The following is a 22,465-nucleotide window of genomic DNA, read 5'->3' on the forward strand; positions in this document are numbered from 1 at the left end:
TGTGTGTGCGCGCACGCAGAAGATCCCAAGGGGAGAGTGGAAGAGAAGAAAATACTGTGTGGCCATCCCTGAGTGATTTTTCACTTTCCCTGTCATTACCTCTGTCCCTCTCAACCCTCACCCAGTTCAGGTGCCCTCTAAAAAAACCCAAAAAAACAAAACAAACAAACAAAAAAAAAAAACAAAAAAAAATACAAAACTTGCAAATAATCAATTCATAGTAGTTTCCAAGGGAAAAGAAGACTAACTGTAGTAGATCTGCTTCCCGAGACAGTACCAATGAGTGCAGTTTTCACAGCCACTTATAAAGAGAGATAATAGAGACCAGGCTTTGAATCCATTTTGAACATGTTTCTCTTGACTTTAAACACATGCATGTACCTAAATAATCCAGACTGCAGGGAAATAGCAATCTCTAACAGAGATCATTTCAAACACAAGGAGAAGTACAGAGTCAGTTTGGGGAAAAAAAAGAAAAGTTTAACAATTTCTGGAAATCTTCCTCCCAGGAAGTCTGTATGTGTTCCTAAAATAGCACCAATGCTTCAAAAAACAGAAACAATAGGATAGTTTGCAAATGAGAAATAACATGGTTTTAGGGCAATTCACTTATATGATATCTAGTAAACATACATCTCAATAATCACACATGTATTGATCTGTTCTTACTGTTAGCCATTCTCCAAAGCTACATTTACTCTAATCATTGCCAAAGATAGGGCAATGGCCTTTGATTTGTAATTAAGTTTCAGAACCAGCCTTAGATACTGTTATCTCAAAGTCTGAACATCCAGGACAGTAGGCAGAAGTATGTCTCAAACCATTTCACTCCCAAAGATAAATTGTGAAAACACATGGCTCAATTTATTAGTGGATTGTTTCTTTTGAACTGATCTTGGCCTCATTTGTCACTGTAGAGATAAAAAGGAACTATCCACAGGTTTTAGCCATGTCTTGGTATGTGCTTTCTCAGATTTGCTAGTAAGCGCTTACATGTCCCCTTTAGTTGCAGTTCATAAAAGCAAAATTAGGTGGGTCCTATGACTCTGCCTTCATAAAAGTCGGAACTGAGGCTCACAGAACTAATTTTCCCCGAAGGACTGCAAAGAACAAAGATTCACTCTCTCTGTTTGCTCTGTCTGTTTTATTCAAAGTCCATTTAAAAAGTCTTTTTTTTTTTTTTTTCAAGTGTGTTTTTGCTTGCAGTTTAAAATGAAGAAGGATGAAAGGGGACAGGGTATTGGGGATGGGAAAGGTGTCAAGACACAGCCTACGTCGGCTGGAGTTGGACGTGTTCCATCTGCATGGCCTTTCATGGAGGCCCTGAAGAGGGAAGAAAGCAGAAATTGTCAGGCTTCCAGTTTTGCGCTAGCCAAATGCCTCATCCCATCACTTTTGGTTAGGTACTAACCCATTCTGAACCTCCTTTCCACCTTTTCTTCCCTAGAAGGCCAAAGGAGTGCTTTTCTCATTTGTTCTTTTGTTGTTTATTAACAACCTTTCTTTCAATCTCCAAAGTATAAGAGTCTATCTTGGATCCTGGAGGAAACAAGGGTATGGGAAGTAGAGGGCAGGTAGGGAAATAACCACTCTGATCTTTCTTTGATTTCTGTTTCAAGTTATATAATGATAGATCTCACTTCAGTGCAGTTATGTTTTGGAAATATAGTTAAAAGGGGTATGTGGTTGTTTTTAGGTACATTTTAAGTGTTGACTAATAAAAGACAAATATCAGGAAAGAACAGTTTGATATGGCATTTTAAAAAAACTTTCAGTATTTTAAGGCATCTGTGACCTGCTAAAATCTAATTATTTCTCCAATACCCTTTGGAATTGTTCAGAAAGATGCGGTACAGTTTCTAACTGGTGCATTAAGTATCTGGCCTGACTTCACAGAATTACAGATAGCTGAGTGTGCACTCTCTATATGTTTTATTAACATCCCATAGGCTCATGCTAAGATGTAGTACTGATGTGCCCTGACATGCATCACTACCTGTTGACAGAAAAAACTGGGCTAGACTTGAGAGGGTCTACAAATAGAAAATCTTTTAAAGATGTTTTGGCAATTTTAACAGAAACTCTGGCTTAAAAACAAAAAAAGAGAAAAAAGAGCAGCTTCAAGTTTGTAAATTTATAAAACATGCCCAAGTTTCAGCATGCCAAATCTTCTGAAAATGAGCTAATCTCCAGCAAGTGTTCCTTTCTTCTCAAACTAATGGTACCCCATTTTCCTTTGTTTCATATCCTCTCTTCCATTCTCAGTCATGTCTTTGATTGGGGTTGACCTTATCTACACTTCTACAGTGGGTATAAGCTCATGTTAGGGTTCAGAAATGAGCATATGGTGAAGTTTAAATAAATGAGGAAGAGTAATCCCTAGGATTCCAACCAGGACCTTCTGGAGGGGACTTCGCTTGAACACCGTGTTATAGGAATATGATACGTGGAGCTGCAACTGCCAAAGAGAAAAGCTGCAAACTGCCAATGGTCCTGATATGGTTGTCCACACTGGAAAAGGCAACAGCCAGCCAGAGAGAAACTAATACTCTTATCAACACTTTTTTTTGGGGGGGGAGAGGTTTTCACTATAGGGCGCGTGTGCTCACCAGACAGACAGAGAAAGACATAGAGACAGAAAGTGAGAAATCACCCCCCAGGGGGGATGGTCACACCACAATCCCTTCTCCTCCATTCTCCTCTCGGGATCTTGGGCACGCACACACATGTGCCCGGCATGAGTTTTAAGCCACCAGGTCCGGGACGCAAACTGCAGTCGACTACGTGGGAGTCCAATGACATAGCCATTACGCTAACTGCTGGTCCCTCTGATCAACACTTTTTAAGCCACTGTACCAAGCTTTACCTGAAGCCATACCAAATATTTACACTTTTCAGTTCCATGAGCCAGTAGATTCCAATGGCTGATTGCTCAGTAAGAACTGGATTTCCAATCACTAAAGCCAAATATTCTCTGTCGATAACTATCCAAGACATTTACTATACAAAGCCTGCATTGGTTTTTCACTCTTTCATACAACTTTGAGGACTTTATTCTCATGAAGAATAATGAGAGGAAGGAAAATCATCCAGAAATTTCTTTCTAATACTTAAAGGAACCTTAATACACATAAAATTAAATGTCATCATCGTTGAAGGTGGCTCAGGGATTGCTTACTCCTATGAATTTCTTTTAAAGACATAGTCAATGGGTATATATACAAAAAATAAATGAATGAATGTGTGAGTGAGATCACTTAAGTCTAGACAGGTAGGCAGATCTGAATTAAATTGTTTTATGAAATAATTATGTATTGTAGTCACTTTCAGCTGGGAGTTGTTACTAAAAGAAATTTGTTTTTATTGTTGTTGTTTATTTTGTGCTCTGATGCACGATGAAATGGCAGAGCCTGGAAAAGTGATCAAATCCAATCTTCCCTGTTCTCCACCAGAGAATCTCCCATCTTCTCACAAAAACAGAAGAACACAAAGTCCTTTGATATGACAAGTTTAAACAGACTTAGGAGTTTAAAACTGAAATATGCTATTGAAGTTCATTTCCAAGTCAGTTGTTTCCCATCTGAAATGCATTTTCTTATGTATGATGTTCACAGGCTAGTCTGAGAAACAACAAAATACAGCCTTTCAACCCAAACTGGCTACTAGAACTTAACTAAGTTGTAAGTCCTAGGTATACAAGGCTATGAGATGCATGAGGACAACAGAAAAAAAAAAAATCAGTAAGAAAAGCTCCTATCCATCTCTCTCTCCCACCCCACACATCTCCTGGTTGCAGAAATACTTGAAAGGGAAATTTGAACAGTGTGAAAACTCATTACTGGCCCTCTCCCACCTCCCTTTGCACACTCTTCTCCCACTCCTTAATGTCTGTCCCTTTCTTCCAGGTACTCAGATGTCCCTATGTTAATAATGACAGCTATCATTTTATTGGTATGAGTTCAGGCACTAAGCTAATAAACTCAGAGATTAAATAATGTGTCTTTAGTCACATGACAAAACCAAAATGGAGGCTGGGAATGCAAGACTATTTTGTTTTGTTATTTATTTATTTATTTTTTTTGAGAGGTTTATGCTATAGGGTGTGTGTGCTCGCCAGAAAGACAGAGAAAGACAGAAAGTGAGAAATCACCCATTAGGGGGATGGCCATACCGCAATCTCTTCACCTCCATTCTCCTCTCGGGATCTTGGGCATGCATGCACACACACCTGGCATGAGTTTAAGCCACTGGGTCCGGGACTTGAACCATAGTCGACTACATGGGAGTCCAGCAACATAGCCATTACACCAACTGCTGGTCCCATTTTGTTATTTTTTAATTGTGTGAGGATATGTGTGCCAGAGAGACAGAGAGCAAGAGAGAGAGAGCCCCTCTAAATGCATGTGGTTGTATTGCAATCCTTCTTCCTCCACTTCTCCATCTCATCAGGATTTTGAGCTCACACACACACACAGGCACATGCACACATGATTACTCCCTTTGTGTCTTCCAAGTCAGAGGAGCCAAAATTCAAGGTACAGTTGGTCATGTAGGATCTGGATACCAATGCACAACGCTTAATCACTATACTGTGAATGGGAGGGGTACTCTGAAGCCTAAGCTCTTAAACATTGAACTTCCTTCACACTGAGCTGACTCCTTCCTGCTGTGAAAATCCAGCCCCTCCCTTCCTATCACATCCTAAAAGGCTTCTTGTGTTGAACACTGCCAGGCTCCCTTCCCCTTCAACTAGGACAGTCATTCCCTTATTGTAGCTAATCTCCTTTAGGAAACAAAGGAGGAAAGCAATCTGAGGCAACTCCTAGCAACTCTTAACCTTTCCAAAGGTGGTACATACTGTTTCAAAAGGGGCACACATAAGTTTACCTCCAACTGGCAGAATTTCAGGCAGTGGATAAGAGCAGGAAGTAAAAAAGAAAAAGAAAGGAAGGAAGGAAGCCACAAAAGAGAATATATTTTTTGATAGATTAGTATGTCCAAGGCTCGATTAAAAGTTCGCCTCTAAACTTGAGTATAGAAGATTACATTTTTCACAATTTCTTGCCGTTTATATTTTAATCCACAGCTGAAAAAAGAAAACAAAACAAAACAAAAAACACCAGCAACAATACATATATATCCATTCAATAAATTTTTGCTGCCTTTGTATGCCATGTGATGAAATCAAAGCACAGAGCAGGTAACACAAAGTTATATAATAAATGGTAGCCTGGGGAGTTGAAACCTCAGAACTCCTACCTCCCAGGCTGGTACAATTTCTTTTAGATACCTATAACCCAAACTGACGATTTATCTTTCTTTCTTTCTTTCTTTTTTTTTGAAGGCCTGCCTGAATAGGCCTGCCTGATTAAATATGGATATAAACTCGAAAAATTTGATTGGGCAAAAATTTCCTTTCTAAACAGAACCAACTCCCATCTGAAAATGCCTTCTAGAAAGACTTACTACATAAAATAATTTAATCCATGTGTTTGTTTTTCAGTAACAGAACAGAATCTACTCTTTCTTAAGAGATTATCTGTTATTCCCACCTCCTTTCCCTCCACAAATTCAGCAACTGCACCTCAGTTTAATTGTTTTACTACCTAACAATTCTAAAAAATTGACCTTTTGATAGACATTAGAATTCTAAAACTCCTACACTTAATGGATCTGACCTCTGAGGCCCATATAAATGCAATCAGAACAATAGGGGTTAGTGAATACAGCCTTCTATTTTGATATCACCAATCTTGGAGGGGAACTCAGAAGGTCAAAGAGCTATCAAACTAGCATATAAATAGATAAACTAAATGAAGCTAATGAAAAGACCATAATCAAATACTTCTGGGAAAAATGATTAGCTGACCTCTTTCAAAAAGAAACATTCAGAGAGATTTTTAAAAGGATAAAGGAGAAAATCATAAACCTCTAAGAATAAAACAAAGATATTAGTTTAAGGAAAGTGTCCTCCAGGTAAATATAAAAGCAAAGTTCTTCCCAATGATAGTAAAAAGAGAAATGCACTCAATTAGTGGAAAATTTATGGGCCCAAAGCAATTGTTGACCAAAAAGCAGAAACTAGTCTATGAAAATCATAATTAAAAATAAAAGTCCATAGGTCTATTAATTAGGCATAGAAATTTATAATCTCTATGTCTTGCAATTGTCCAGTACTTAATCCAAATAAAATCACCCCTAAGAGATCTTTTTTCTTAAGATGTTTATATCTGAATCCATGCTCAGAATAGTAAAAATATATCAGAGAAGAAAATATTCTATTTAATTGTTTAAAAACTTTCATTGGGGTTGTTCCTTAAAAATAAGTAATCTAGTATATATTAAACTGTATACAAGATTGTCAAACAGTGGAAGTACATGAAACTATTTTTCTAAAAGATGTATGGAACAATAACTTATACTTTACCACTAAAAGAATAGATTGTTTACTTCTGTTTTTAATACATTCCTGTTCCCCTTCCCTTAAATGAATCAGTTATTTATTTAACCTGCTTTCTATTCATTTGCTGAATAAATATTCACAGTTGGGTTGCTGGTCCTCATCTTCTACAATTATAATGTTAGAAAACTAGTCAACTCTAAAAATAATTTTAGCTAACTTTTTTCAATACCCATGGCTTAGACATAAAGAGAAACCTTTGGGTTTTTTTTACTGTAATCTTATAAATATCCTCCTAGCATGCCTGCATTTTTTTATAAGCATGCTACCACCACCTTGTTGTAGTAAACTTTATAAAATGTTGAGATCCGAAGGGCTGCCTACAAACCAAATGCCATCCTAAGCTTTGGCAGGCTGAATGCCTCATTTCGGCTTCTCTCGCCCCCTCTAGCGTTTACAAAGCTGATTGTCTGATTATCCAGTTACCTCACTGAACAAGAGCTTGGCTAAGTCCTGCCCATCTATGACATCACCCCCTCTTCCACCACTGCGAGGTGAAGCTTTAAACTTCAGACTTGGAGGTGGGCTGCGTGCAGTAAACTGGAATGCTCTCTCGCGCTCACTTCTCAGTGCAGGAGTGATCTGAAGCAGGACAAGCTCAGCTTCAGCTGCCGCTGGCTTTGTGTGGACAGGACGCAGAGCCTGGGAGGGGGGAGGGCTATTACTCCAATTCTCAGTCAATGGAATTACAGCTCTAACGGCAGTGTATATAGGATTGCTTTTTCTCGTCTTCCTGGTAAGTGTTTTTCCATGTTTTTTTCCTATGATTGTCCCAGAAAGTTTGCTTGATTTTAGTCTCTAGAGAGAAATGACTTGGTACCATGAGAATTCAAATAGAAATGTTTGCTCTGTCACCAGTATGAGCAATAAATGTGCGTGCAAGCCCGCAAAGAAAATTTTGACTATATAGCCAAATGCAAGAAGTTTCTTAAAATTTTCTTTCATTTAAGAAAAAAAAAGAAAAAGAAAAAGAAAACTAATGGCTATTTTCTGTCTCTATTGCTATTTGAAAACAGCCTTATGGAAAACAGCTGCCGCTGGCTTTGTGTGGACAGGACGCAGAGCCTGGGAGGGGGGAGGGCTATTACTCCAATTCTCAGTCAATGGAATTACAGCTCTAACGGCAGTGTATATAGGATTGCTTTTTCTCGTCTTCCTGGTAAGTGTTTTTCCATGTTTTTTTCCTATGATTGTCCCAGAAAGTTTGCTTGATTTTAGTCTCTAGAGAGAAATGACTTGGTACCATGAGAATTCAAATAGAAATGTTTGCTCTGTCACCAGTATGAGCAATAAATGTGCGTGCAAGCCCGCAAAGAAAATTTTGACTATATAGCCAAATGCAAGAAGTTTCTTAAAATTTTCTTTCATTTAAGAAAAAAAAGAAAAAGAAAAAGAAAACTAATGGCTATTTTCTGTCTCTATTGCTATTTGAAAACAGCCTTATGGAAAACAGCAAGTTGGAAAGTGAAATGTTAAATATGAAATAATACAAGGCAGATTTTTCACAGATAGGGAAGCAAAAGGTCTTTCTAACTTGGTGTGTACTGTATGTGTGGTATGATCACCAATTGCTGTTTTTACAACTGTGAAAGAAAATCAATAATCCCTCTGCCCGTGAGTACGCAGTACATGAAAAGCATACATCTTGCTCACAGCTAACCGAGCTACTCCTGGCGACTTCTGTGCCTCTGTAAAGGATTAACAGCTACACCTAGATTTTAAAGCTTGCACTGCTATCCTGCCAGAGCTACTTCAAGCATTTTAGGCTTGCAAATCTCAACTTGTAAGTTCAACTTAAGAGGAGGGAGAGACTTTTCCAAACCATATTCCCTTGCCAGTATTATGCCAAAATCCATTGCCTGGGCAAGTGTAGTATGTGACTAGCATAGCAAATGGCTAAGTCTACTCAGACACACTAACAAAGCTCACCCTGGAAGCTATGCCTGATGTATGCAGTGAGTTCAGGGTAGCAGGGGAAATAAAATTAATGAGCAGAACCTCACCAAGTGGGATCTGTAGAGTATCCATTCATTTGCAACTTAAAATAGAGACATTTTTATATGGGAAGGAATGCATTTATACTACAGAGTTTTTGAAAAGTACTTAAACGTATCTTCTAAAAAAGAATCTGTTTGCAAGTGAATTAGATCTGAAACAAAATGGTTGCAGAGAGGTAAAGAATGCAACAGGCCCATATTTTCTCAACATCTGGGGAATGGGGGGTTAGTTTTTATTTATTTATTTATTTAGAATTAATTAAAAAGAAAAGGTCCTTTATTATTTTTCTACTATGGAATCAAATTCTCTAATAGTTTTAATAAATAGCTAGTTTAGGTTTTCTTAATAAATCTATCTGCTTTCAACTGAACATATATGTTACTGTATTAACCTGGAACAACATGAATAAAACCACCAGAAATGTGCTTCCTCCGCTGTAGCAATGCCTTTCATTTATCTTTAACTGCATAAGAATATCCTGACTAGCATAAACATGAAAAAACAAATTTGTCTGTTTTCAGGTAGAATTGTTTGCGCTTGACCCAAAATGACAGATGAATTGATACTAATTTCTTTTGAAATTAGTGAAGAAAAAAAATCAGTCTTTTAAAAGTACCACAATAATGTTAATATTAATACTACAGATATCAATAGTAATGTCAGGTTTAAATCATGATGAGATTAAGTCAGAGACATGCCACTTAGTTTTACATACATATAAACATACATACCATACATACATCCATCCATATACTTATTAGGCTGATACAATAAAATAGGGTGACAAAGCCATGATTACATGTATTTAACCAAGAAAATTACAGTTTCATTGTTTTAATGGAGCATTTTCAAAACAAAAGTCCAAAGATCAGCAAAGATATTAGTGAATGAATAAATGTAATGAATTCATTAGTAATGTGTTCTATTACTATCAGTTATAAACTGGGATTTTCATTTCTCTGCAGTACCCCCTTTTAAATCAATTATGGTTAGGTTCAAAACGCCCCAATTAAACACTTCTAAAAAATAACGTTTGTGAAATTCTTATTTGGGCAGCAAATAAAGTTTTTACAGACAGGAGAAAAACAGTTTAGAATATCTGTCATAACTACATGTGGCAGCAAAATAGAAGGTATGTTTCTTTTGCTTTCAAGTGTTAATTAAGAAGCCTCCAATTCTATCAAAACTTTTTCAGAGCTAAATGAAGCGGTGTGAAATAAATTTGGTTGAAATCTTGTGGCTGTCAGACTTTGTTAGCAAGCTATTAATTATCTTTACCCCAGTTTCTCCTTTGACTATATTGCCCAATCAAATAGAAACTCCAATTACGCTCAGCATCTCCTGCCTAGGGACACAAGACCCTAATGAACACTCGGTCTCTCCAGATGAAAAATACAATTATCAGCTTTAAACATGCAAGTGCACTGCAGAAAGATTTTTCTGCGCTTCCCTTGGCTATACAGCCTAAGTCTTCCAGGAGTCTCTTTCTGGATTATTTCGAATAATTTTAAACCCTACAAGAGAATTTACCTTGTCCTTATATCATGAATGTTTAATCTTTCTTGCTTGTTATATTTTCTATGCCAACATTAATACTAATAATAAATTAATAAGACCTTTTAAAAAATACTGTTTAGAGTTGCCATTTCAGTCGACGCTCAACTTTACCCCCCCCTTTTTTTAAGGTGGGTGGGCTATATAACAAAGAATGTGATTAATGGCAAGATCCAGTGCGAAGCCAAAGGTCCTTCATAAACCCCCTTCTATATTCAGACTAGTTTATTTAAAAAGCATTATACATAATTATTTAAAGTCAAATGAACGCTGCCATAAACGAAGTCAATGAGGAAAGTAAGAATCAGTAAATTTTTCAAAGCCTTTCTCCCCTCCTTCTTCCCTCATTGCCTGTCCCTCCCACCCCCCACCTTTTGCCCCAGAGGCCTTCACTGTTCTTCTCAACGGGAGGCTTTGTTGTAATTAAACTAGAGAAAAACTGGCCAGCAGCAGCCAACATCTGACTTGCGGCTTCTGAAAGCAGTGTTCTGGTAGAGTGTACCACCCCCCAGTGGGCAAAAACTCTACAGTAAATCTCTCGGAAATATTAATCCTCCAGACTGCATTTTCTCTTCAGAGTATAAAAGGGTTGTTTCTTTGCTCCATCTAACATTCCATCATTTCAAAAATTTACCTAAACTCAGACAAATTTCCAACAAAGAGATGGTTTATAAATGTTTTCTGCAAAAGCCTGCTTCTTCCTCAGAACCAAAATAAATATATGCATTTCAAAAAGCATTTTTCAGTTTCAAAATGTAGATCAACATCACTAAATCTGGTTTAACATCACACCAGAAGACAGTTTTGAAAGCTATGTTTATACTGCAGTTAGGGAGGAGGTTTCAGGACTTTTGATTTACCTATTGACAACTCTAGAAAAAACATTTTAAGAAGAAACAAAATATAATTTCGGCAATTGCTAAAGCTCCATTTGTTTTGCATATGCATAATCTCTTTCCCACCCCCAAATCAAGCATCAGGAATGCACAAAAAGCTCTCTCCAGGTATTAGTCTGTATAAATGAGAGGAGAGAGAAATTGCTCTCACTTGATGAGACAATGACAGCTTTTGTTCTTTATTCTTTCACTTTACATGTGCACAAGTTACCGTGGCAACTTTGAAGAGAAAACCAGCAGACCACATTTGGTTAAACACCATTTTTAAAGTGTGTCACCAGACTGTGGATTGATCAGTTTATGTGTTGTCGATTTTCTTCCCCTTCATCTGGTTTAAATCATTAATACCCTATTCACACATGAAAAAAAGTGTGTTTTATGATTTTGCATGGTTTCACCAACCAGCAGTTCTTGCCACACTACAGACTCAAATATTTATTGAACTAACGTAAGGAAACTTGAGTATTAAATGTTAGGAATATAAAGTACATCAACCAAATCTATTCTTGAGTTCTGTACCACCAAAGAAACTTCCAATTCACAATGGGAAAAATTTGTGGTTTAACAAAAGTAAGCACACTTTTAATTACAATGGCTCAAAAGTTAGCAGACACTTAAAGTATGTCCCCTGCCCTAAGCTTTCTACCAGGTACCATCACCACCTTCTAAATTAATATCTTATTCATTCTTACAGTTGTTGGTTCTCTAACTCATTTAGTCTGACTTTAATATCATAAAAGCAAGCAGCATTCACTAGGATGAAAGACAACATCCCAGTTTGCCTTTTTGTTTTAAGGATGCTTGATTTAACTTTACAAGCCAAAATAAATGAAGCAGAATTAGATTAATTTGTCACAAACCTATTGGTGAAAAAAACTCAGGAACATAAATGAAGAAAGTAAAAATCCTTTGCTTTGGAATTTTTATCCCCTATTTTCAATAAATGAAACAAACCTTCGTGAGGCTAGAAAGTAGTCTGGATAAAACCAGTATGAAAAGGCATACTTGCTTCTCTGCCTCTCAGCAAACCCTTCAGACTTCATGACTCTCAAGAGGAGAGTTAGAGGTCCTTCTGCTTGCCTGGCATTAAACAAAAGAATTGGAACTTTCCTGAAATCTGATGATCGTGGAAAATTTAACTACCAGACAGGCTGCTTAGAAAGCATTTTGCTGTCACTATCAACTAACCTGACATATACCAGTTTTTCAGTTTAACCACACATGTAGTCTATTTGAAATATCATTTGTTGTTGCAAAGAACTTAACATTCACAGGTTGTTCATTCTGTTGAACCTACTAGTAGCAATTTAAGCCTTCATAAATAAATTACTTTCCTAATACCCTACATTATGATACTGTGTATTCTAACTTAGCGCAGTACTCATACACTTGGATAAATTTGATTAAGCATGTGTGTTCTTCAACCTCAAGGTTTAACTCAAAATAATAATGCAACTGACTTGGCTAAAAAAATTCTACATGCCCTTCAATTTTTAGATCTAATATTTTTAAAAGTTCTTAGCTTTAAGAAATCATTCTGTGAGGCAAATAATTAAAAAGAAACAAAAATCTCAAAATCTCATAATCAATTTAAGATTTTTGAAAAATGAATAATCAACAAGCCAGATCAGAATCGATTTAAATCAAAGGTAGCAAATGAAGGATTTAGGAAATTAGCACTACCATTATCTCACTCCATCTTAATTTAATTGATGTTCTTGAAACATGAAATACCTTCTCATCTCAAATATTTCCTCCTGAATATTACAGTAGCAGAGAAGGGATCATATATACATGGACATTGCCTCAAGATTTTGATTTTATTTAAATACAGATTTTCTGTTCAGATACAACTTCTTAAATTATATCAGTTTTCCTAAAATATCTCAAAACAATGGCATTTGTATCTATTTACACCTTGTCTTACGAATAGTAAAGAAATAAATGAAAGGCTTTTTAAAACATGATGACTACGTTACAACAGCAGAGAAAAAAAGAGAAAATCCACCATGTGATTTATAAAAATGAACGAATAAAAGAATCCCTGTTAAAAATTGGGCCAGCGAAGTAATTTTGTTTTTCTTCTTTTGCCACATTTTTAAGTGATATATACTTACCTGATGATTCCATTAAAAAATAATTTTACGACATTCCATTAAGTAACCAGGGCTCCATTTATGTGTGCCCCCCCCACCTCCCAGTTACCCTATTAACAATATTTTCCCAAAAGATCGATGCCTTTTTGTTCAGAAGTAATGGCTTCTTTCAAGCCTATGCGGACAGAAAAGCTCTGAGGTCGATGTTGTGGAAACCTGGCCACAGTGCCATGCCAGTGGGGGCTATTTTTCCTTTCTCATTCACATTCAGCTACCATGTTTCTATGTATGTGAATGCACAGATCCACCTCAGAAAGAGGGCAGTGTAAACATGGGGACAGGATCCCTTATTCCTGATGGAGAGAGCACTACAGCATTTAATATGCCAGAACAAAAGTCAAACACCTATGGTGTCAAATACGAAGGGGAAGGACAAGATAGAAATGGAGTCAAACAAGAAATGAACTGTTTTAAGCTTAAGGGGATGGGGCCTGTGAGAGGAGCTGTAGGCAGAATCTTCACTCTTGAAAGAGTACCCTTATCCTCTGAGGAACCTGTTTTATATTTTTGCCTTTTGTTTTACTGCAATTTTGAGAGAAGAGGATGATGACATTTTCCAAAACTTAATGAGACTTATGGCTTTCTTTGACTCCTGCATTATTACCACTATTGTATGAATGGTAAATGTGAGTTTGCATAGCAAACTGACCTGAGAAAGCAGTGTCACAAATGTAAAACAGGTAAAATAAACACATTAATCTTCCCTTTTGTCCACACTAATTTAGATTTTTTTTGTTTTCCTTTCTCTGTTGGAAATGTGAAAATCAATAGATATTCTTAGATCCCAAGTTAGTGAAATATATAGCACTCAGATACCAGATAAAAGGCAGTTATTATCTCTGGTTATCATTATGATCATCATTTGGGACATGTGGTCTGACCTAACTCAGAGAACAATCAACAGTTTCAATCCCCGCTCAGCAGATTCATCACATCAGCATCTGAGTGTGTCTTGCCTCACCGGAATTCCTGGAATATGAGAAATGCTTAAGTATTGGTAATAACATAACCAGGATCCCACTAGTTATTTTTAATCAGTTTCTAATGCACCTTAACAAAAGTAATTGTTTTCTAAACTTAAATTACATTATTTTTCATGTTGAATAATTTTCAAGCTTAGAAAACATTTGCAGCAGATATTTTTAAAAGTAACTTTGTAATGACCATTTCTGGCTTGGTTTTCCACTTTCACACAGTCAGAAAGCAACAGTTTTCAAGAAAACATAGTATTGAAATTCAACAATAATGAGCAAAACCCTTAAGGCATCACAGTAAAACCTCACATTAAACAATAAATCATTTAAACTTTCCTCTGTGGGCATTTTGCAATATCACTAGAGACTGCTTTATCCATCTGCTAACTGCTATTTTTGTTTCAAGTTGCCTAAATAATAAATTATATGTATCTGTAATTTTTTAAGTTTCCCTCAGTTAATACAGTCTATAATGGTATCGGCATCTAGTGGCAAACTGAAAGAAACTGGATTTTCGAGGAGAACAGAAATGCAAACTGTGGCCTCATTTAACATAAGCTTTCAGAAAAGTGTCTGAATTCTGGAACAGATGCTATCCTTGTTGGATGCTAGGTAATAACTCAGGGAGAAGCAAATTGCTATAACTTTAGTGCTTAATTTCAGGACTGAATATTTCCACGATACCCAAATGTTTGTTCTCTGAAAGAAAGCACCTTAGAGGGTGACCCTGATACTACTACCTACCTCCCCCACATCCTTAAAAAGTCTTCATGCATATTAGATAATACACCAAGCAGTCATTAACATCACTGATCTCTTCAATCAAGCCTTAAGTCTTCCAGATATGAAAACTCCACCTATTGGAAATAGGTGTGTTCGTGTGTAAGCCTGCAGAGAAAATGCCCTATCAGGTTTTGATATCATTTCCAAATGGTCACTATAAAGACACAGATTGAAATGTTGCCCTTTCTGTTCCAAATATGGATTTTTCAAGTGCGGTATGCTAAAAGAAAATGACAGTAGCGTGGTTCTGAAAAAGTAATTATGACTTGAACTTCTATGCCACCTTTTGGGCAAAAACACCTGAGTACCTAGAGTTCCAAGATCAACAAGTAGTTTTCAGGTACACTCCTGCAGAGGAAGGTGAATGGTGTCCATATGCGAAAATGGAGACCTGCAGGAAGAATCAAATAGGGCACTGGGCAAATCGAAGTTTTTAAAGCAAACTTTTTTCAACCCTTTAGAGTGTAGATTATGTGACTTTGTCAAATCTTGTTCAGAAATATCTAAAAAGTTGCCATAGCATTTCTGTCAAAAATCTTTGTTATATATTCTCTCACTTTACTGACATGTACTTGTTTTCCTCTATTTAACATTTTATCCTTTTATGTATAAGGTTTAAAAGTGAATTTTCAAAGATGGCCTGAGTATTCAAGCCATGGAAGGAGCTTACTGTCTCTTGAATAAAGTTTTGCTTCTGTGTTTAATTCATAGTGACATTCACAATCAGTTAACATTAGAAATGATCTGTTTGATAATATCGACTTCTGCTCCTAGTTTATTTATACAGTAGAATGAAAGGCAGAAAAATAAAGAGGTCAACCTATCCCTTTTCCCAAACTACTATAATAGGAGATGTGTTGCTTAAAGAAAGAATTGAAGTTAAATCTCTAGGAAATGTCTCTGGTATGTTAAAGTTCGTTATTAATAGCTCATTAAAACCTTTTACTTTCACAGGAGATGCTCAGTCCCTGTATATTTTAAGGAAGAGAGATCTAAAAGAAATGTATTATGCTTCCTTTTCTTTCCACGAAGAATATTTGAATTAAGTTTTCTTTACCTCTTAAAAGACAATACTTGTTCCCGTATAACGTCACTGCACCAGAAATTCTGAGAGAGCCACAAGAAGCAAAAACTGGAAATAGCTATTTCACAGCAGGTAATCATACCTCAGGATGTAGCTACTGTACAGAGTTTATTCTTGGATAATCCTGGATGGGAATAAAGGTAGGGGGTAACTGCCTGAAACACCTATTACTATACAGGCCTTAGCATCATGAATGGCTTGCTTCATGAGGAGCTGAAGTTACTATCTCTGACCCCATTGCCCAGAAGAGCCAATAAGAATTTCAAAGGGGGCAATTTCCACTAAGGGAATTAAGCTTCACAAAAGAAACCTTCACACAGAAACGCTATCAGAAAGAAAGAAAAAAAAAAAAAATACATAGGAAGCCATGTGTCCTACATAGTGACAGGAAGCTGAATTGTTCCTGGCCCCCACTTTAATGAGCTTGCGAACCGCAGCTGGAATGTTCATTGACAACAGCGAGCCTGCTCTGGAGGGTGTGTGCGGCATAGGATTACTTGACTAAACAGTGAAGAACATGCCCAAGGACTAAACAAGAATTTTTAAGTCCCAGCCCCTCACCAGGAAAATAATATATGTGCATTGGATTTTCACCCACGCAAAATTTACTCACATCGTTCAATAAGGTAGGAAAAAAAAATATTAAAGTATTTTATTTCATGCCTAAAATCGTAAAGGCTAATTAATACCTACAAGTGCAGAAAATACTGTATTACACAATAAATGGTATAAATCTATAATTTTCCAGCCACAAGGAAAGTTGAATCATGTTCTAGGTTAGAATTTGATGAAAGATAAATTCATTGTGAAAACATGTTCTGATATAGAAAATAATGACAAATGTGGATACAATCATTAAACCATGCAGTATGAAACATATAAAAACTGAGGACAGAAACAGTTTAACACGAAATGGAATTTTCCACTTAGATTAGCTGAATGTATCAGTTATGTAATTCTTTCCCTAGAGTAAATACAAGATATCTTCTCATTTTCTTACTAGAGATACCTTTTAAACAACATACAGTATTAATAAGGAAAAAGAAATAACAATAATTAAAGCAAATAATTGACTTTTCTGAGGTTTAGAATCTCAAGATATTCCCAACAGTAACAAATACCAGGTTGTCCAGAAAGTCATGATGTGTTTTTCTATACAAAAATGTGTCATAACTTTCCTGACCACCCAATTTTTTTTAACTACACAATTATACACCTATATAGGCCTTTACATAATACAAAATAGACATAAAATTGTTTTTTAAGAGTAGTAAAATTATTATCTTTTTTAAAAGTTTACTTATTTATTTACTTTTTATTATTATTCAACTTGACCAGAGAGAGAGCAAGCAGGCCCTCAGGTCTGGGACTTGAACCATGGTCGCCATATGGGAGTCCAGCACCTCGATCACCACGCCACCTGCTGGCCCCAAAGTTATCTTTAGATATAACAGATCATTTTAGCAGTTATAAATACTAAGAAAAAAATGAGGAATTTGACTAGGTTGGTCAGTGCTTGTTATGAAATAGAAATGAAGCATAATAAAAATACTTTGCACTACTCCAAAAAATGTTAATTGTATTTAGCATTTCAAAATCAAATGAATTTGAGATGTGATATATTTAAAATTTATATACCAGAAATATGTTAGGTAAAGAGGTTATATGATTGTGTTCATTGTTAGCTAGTAGTAACTGTGAAGTATGTAATCCCTCCACCAAGAAAATGAAAAGATCAAAAGTAATTGTAACTGTTTTAGTTTCCACATCTGTTTTAAAGACTTTTTTCAGTACACTGGCCTAATTGCTGTCTCTTTTTTTCACTTGGTCCATTTTAGGGCTCTGAAGTAACGGAAGCTACTTTGTGCAAAGACCTCAACGTTGCTGACCATGATCAGCCCAGTTTGGAGCATCTTCCTCATCGGGACTAAAATTGGGCTATTCCTTCAAGTGGCACCTCTGTCAGTTATGGCTAAATCTTGTCCATCTGTGTGTCGCTGTGATGCGGGTTTCATTTACTGTAATGATCGCTTTCTCACATCCATTCCAACAGGAATACCAGAGGATGCTACAACTCTCTACCTTCAGAACAACCAAATAAATAATGCTGGAATTCCTTCGGATTTGAAAAATTTACTGAAAGTTGAAAGAATATACCTGTACCACAACAGTTTAGATGAATTTCCTACCAACCTCCCAAAGTATGTAAAAGAGTTACATTTGCAAGAAAACAACATAAGGACTATCACTTATGATTCTCTTTCAAAAATTCCATATCTGGAAGAATTACATTTAGATGACAACTCTGTCTCTGCTGTTAGCATTGAAGAGGGAGCATTCCGAGACAGCAACTATCTCCGATTGCTTTTCCTGTCCCGTAACCACCTTAGCACAATACCCTGGGGTTTGCCCAGGACTATAGAAGAGCTACGCTTGGATGATAATCGCATATCCACTATTTCATCACTGTCTCTTCAAGGTCTCACTAGCCTAAAACGCCTGGTTTTAGATGGAAATCTGTTGAACAATCATGGTTTAGGTGACAAAGTTTTCTTCAACCTAGTAAACTTAACAGAACTGTCACTGGTGCGTAATTCCCTGACTGCTGCACCAGTAAACCTTCCAGGCATGAACCTGAGGAAGCTTTATCTTCAAGACAACCACATCAATTGGGTGCCTCCAAATGCTTTTTCTTATCTAAGGCAGCTGTATCGACTGGATATGTCCAATAATAACCTAAGTAACTTACCTCAGGGTATCTTTGATGATTTAGACAATATAACTCAATTGATTCTTCGCAACAATCCTTGGTATTGTGGGTGCAAGATGAAATGGGTACGTGACTGGTTACAGTCACTGCCTGTGAAGGTCAATGTACGTGGGCTCATGTGCCAAGCCCCAGAAAAAGTTCGTGGGATGGCCATCAAGGACCTCAATGCTGAGCTGTTTGATTGTAAGGACAGTGGTTTTGTGAGCACCATTCAGATAACCACTGCAGTACCCAACACAGTGTATCCTGCTCAAGGGCAGTGGCCAGCTCCCGTGACCAAACAACCAGATACGAAGAATACTAAGCTCACTAAGGATCAGCGAACCACAGAAAGTCCCTCAAGAAAAACAATCACAATTACTGTGAAGTCTGTCACTTCTGACACAATTCATATCTCCTGGAAACTTGCTCTACCTATGACTGCTTTAAGACTCAGCTGGCTTAAACTGGGCCATAGCCCAGCATTTGGATCTATAACGGAAACAATCGTAACAGGGGACCGCAGTGAGTACTTAGTCACAGCCCTGGAGCCTGATTCACCCTACAGAGTGTGCATGGTTCCCATGGAAACCAGTAACCTCTACCTATTTGATGAAACTCCTGTTTGTATTGAAACAGAAACTGCACCCCTTCGAATGTACAACCCTACAACCACTCTCAATCGAGAGCAAGAGAAAGAACCTTACAAAAACCCTAATTTACCTTTGGCTGCCATCATTGGGGGGGCTGTGGCCTTGGTGGCCATTGCCCTTCTTGCTTTAGTGTGCTGGTATGTCCACAGGAATGGATCGCTCTTCTCAAGGAACTGTGCGTACAGCAAAGGGAGGAGGAGAAAGGATGACTATGCAGAAGCTGGTACTAAGAAGGACAACTCTATCCTGGAAATCAGGGAGACTTCTTTTCAGATGTTACCAATAAGCAATGAACCCATCTCAAAGGAGGAGTTTGTAATACACACCATATTTCCTCCTAATGGAATGAATCTGTACAAAAACAATCACAGTGAAAGCAGTAGTAACCGAAGCTACAGAGACAGTGGCATTCCAGACTCAGACCACTCACACTCATGATGCTGGAGGACTTGCAACAGACTGTGTTGGGTTTTTTTTTTTTTAAACCTAAGGGAGGTGATGGTAGGAACCCTGTTCTACTGCAAAACACTGGAGAAAAGGACTGAAAAAAAAAAGCAATGTACTGTACATTTGCCATATAATTTATATTTAAGAACTTTTTATTAAAAGTTTCAAATTTCAGGTTACTGCTGCGATTGATGTAGTGAAGATGCCTGAACACAATTCTATATTTTAGTATTTTTTAGTAATTTGTACTGTATTTTCCTTGCAGATATTGAAGTTATAAACCATTTACTTTGTGTTCTACTGAGTAAGATGACTTGTTGACTGTGAAAGTGAATTTTCTTGCTGTGTTGAACAATCAGGACTGCGTTCACATGAGATCCTTGTAGTATAAGCACAGGCCATTTTTCACTTTGGTATTAATAAAATGTACAAAAAAAAAGACAAAAAAAACCTGGCTGAATGGCTGAATGGGAAAAATTAAATTTCAAACACTTGTTATGAAATGTTCCAATTATTAAATTTGTATTATCCCAGTGGTATTCAATAAATCAAAATGTGTGAAGTAATGGGCAATATTAAACTTGCTGCACATCGCCATTTTTGCTCTAGGCAAATTAGATACTAGATATCCTTAAGAATGTTAAGCGAACTTTCTGAACTGAATACATCAGCTGACATAAAAGGAATGTGAAGTCTGCTGCTAAAGCCCTTGTCAACAAAGCTTTGAGAATAAAGAGCTTCACAAAAACAATAATGAAAGCATGCTTCCAAGTTAGGGGGAAAAAATGCAAACTTAGGAAAACATGAAAACTTAGACGTGTATAGTATAATGAACACAAATACCAGAACTGCATTTTGGTTTTGCCTGTACCATCCTGATTTTTGGAAAGTGAATTCTAAACACAAAATTGTTAGTGTTGATGATGTTTTTATCATACAGGATATCCAAGAGAAATTGTATGCATATTAAAAGATAGCATAACCATAAGCAATTGCCCTCAACAATCCAGAAAAAGTAGTACTTTATGAGAATTTTAAAGAAAATAAATACTAGCAATCAAATTTAGATTTGGTTTATGTGAAATGTTTTAACACTGTACATAAACGTTCAGTTTACTTTCACAATGATCAAGAATACTGCCCATTACTGTCACAGTTCTCCAGATATTACATAATGAACTTGTAATGTAACATTTATTTTTAGCTTCCTACTGAATTGTGAGCTATTACTTCTTTAAAAATCATATCACTTTTTTGTTGCCATAATTTTTTTTCAACAAAAAACCAAAGTGCTTTGTATGCCCTTTGGCCAGTCTTGTATGTGCCTTGATCCAACGCTACATGTATTCAGCTTTTAAAACTCGACAAATTTTTCATACTTCTTTAAATATGAAAAATTATGGTCTTATTGCTGAATAAAACTTAAAAAAAAAAAGTACAGAATAATCGTGCTTGCTTTTTCGGGATTATGTTACTATCACTAAAGTAGCAGATTGCCAGCACATTAGTCCTAAACACCCCATGTATTTTTCTAGACATAAAAATAAAAGTTGGCTATGAATAAAAAACAAAACCATAGCAATATCCTGAGACTGTGTGTCATTTTACTTCAAAGAGTTCAGTGTCTTATGTATAGGTTCATTTCCTTTTATTTTACTTATTCATTCTATATATAGTGAACTGCAGAAATGGTGTCATGCCTTTCTCTCTCAGGTACACTGCAGCCACTCTCCAGGCTGACACTTCTTAATGTGGTCTTTGAAAAACTAATATTTTAAAAAATAGTTTTTTGGTAAAGTGAATTGTCATCAAAAGATTTGAAGTCTATTGCATCATGGGGAAAGTCATGATGTCTTTTTACACAGAAAAAAGAAGTAATACAATCCTGAATATATAGCATTTTTACATAGAAAAATACATCATGACTTTCCCAATGACCTAATATTTACCACTTAGTAGATATGTACTTTAAAAAAATAAGTAAATAGAGTTACCCTCCCTTGCTCAGTTTCTAGATGTGGAAAATGGGGTTGCCCACCCACATCAGAGGGTTCTTGTGAAGATTTAATGAGGTGATGTGCATGAACATGTCCTATAAAATATAAGTAACTACAATTATGGTCAAGAAAAGCCTACCATTGGGACCAGCAGTTAGCTTAATGGCTATGTCATTGGACTCCCATGTAGTCGACCACGGTTCGAGTCCCGGACCTGGTGGCTTAAACTCACACCAGGTGCGTGTGCGTGCGTGCCCAAGATCCCGAGAGGAGACTGGAGGAGAAGGGATTGCGGCGAGGCCATACCCCTGGGGGGTGATTTCTCACTTTCTGTCTCTCTGTCTCTCTGTCTGGCAAGCGCACGCACCCTATAGTGAAAACCTCTCCAAAAAAAAAAAAAGAAAAAAAAAAAAAAAAAAAGAAAAGCCTACCATGTGTTCTCAGAGGTTTGCCAGACAGTGCTGCTTCTTTTTCTTCACTGACAAAGAGATTACCTACAACTTAATATGAAATCTCATTTATCTACCATCTTGAAAAGGTTTCCAACACTTTCTCTTTTGACTTTCTATTATAATGGAAGATGAATATTCTCTAGGAACAACTTAACAGAGCCAATGTGATTAACTTTTAAGTGTGAGGAAAGTTTTCTGACAGACTTAGCTTCTGGAAGTTTTGAGTAATTTAGCTACAATTCTACCAGAAGGCAGGGAAAGA

At 36.7% G+C, this 22,465-nt stretch overlaps 2 protein-coding genes across 4 annotated transcripts in view; one reads left to right on the forward strand and one right to left on the reverse strand.

The window, feature by feature from the left end:
- LOC102484555 (mono-ADP ribosylhydrolase 2) overlaps window positions 1-22,465 on the reverse strand; it is a 1,480,331-nt gene that overhangs the window by 1,103,807 nt on the left and 354,059 nt on the right. The gene's annotated exons all lie outside the window — the stretch shown is intronic.
- Window positions 7,516-21,309, forward strand: FLRT3 (fibronectin leucine rich transmembrane protein 3). 3 transcript variants are annotated; one of them, XM_006143654.3, is made up of 3 exons: window positions 7,516-7,619; window positions 15,776-15,977; window positions 17,744-21,309. In XM_006143654.3, the coding sequence occupies exon 3, from the start codon at window positions 17,796-17,798 to the stop codon at window positions 19,743-19,745; it is 1,950 nt and encodes a 649-aa protein (XP_006143716.1). In that variant the 5' UTR covers window positions 7,516-7,619; window positions 15,776-15,977; window positions 17,744-17,795; the 3' UTR covers window positions 19,746-21,309. The 3 variants fall into 3 exon arrangements, with proteins under 3 accessions (XP_006143716.1, XP_014441469.1, XP_006143717.1); XM_014585983.2 differs by lacking the exon at window positions 15,776-15,977; XM_006143655.3 differs by lacking the exons at window positions 7,516-7,619; window positions 15,776-15,977 and adding an exon at window positions 16,335-16,531.

The sequence above is a fragment of the Tupaia chinensis genome, unplaced genomic scaffold (genome assembly GCF_000334495.1).
Source record: "Tupaia chinensis unplaced genomic scaffold, TupChi_1.0 Scaffold000101_1, whole genome shotgun sequence".
NCBI classification, from domain to species: domain Eukaryota; kingdom Metazoa; phylum Chordata; class Mammalia; order Scandentia; family Tupaiidae; genus Tupaia; species Tupaia belangeri.

What these genes read in the sequence shown, in the direction of transcription:
- FLRT3 (XM_006143654.3), top strand. Translation starts at nt 17,796, where the DNA reads ATGATCAGCCCAGTTTGGAGCATCTTCCTCATCGGGACTAAAATTGGG.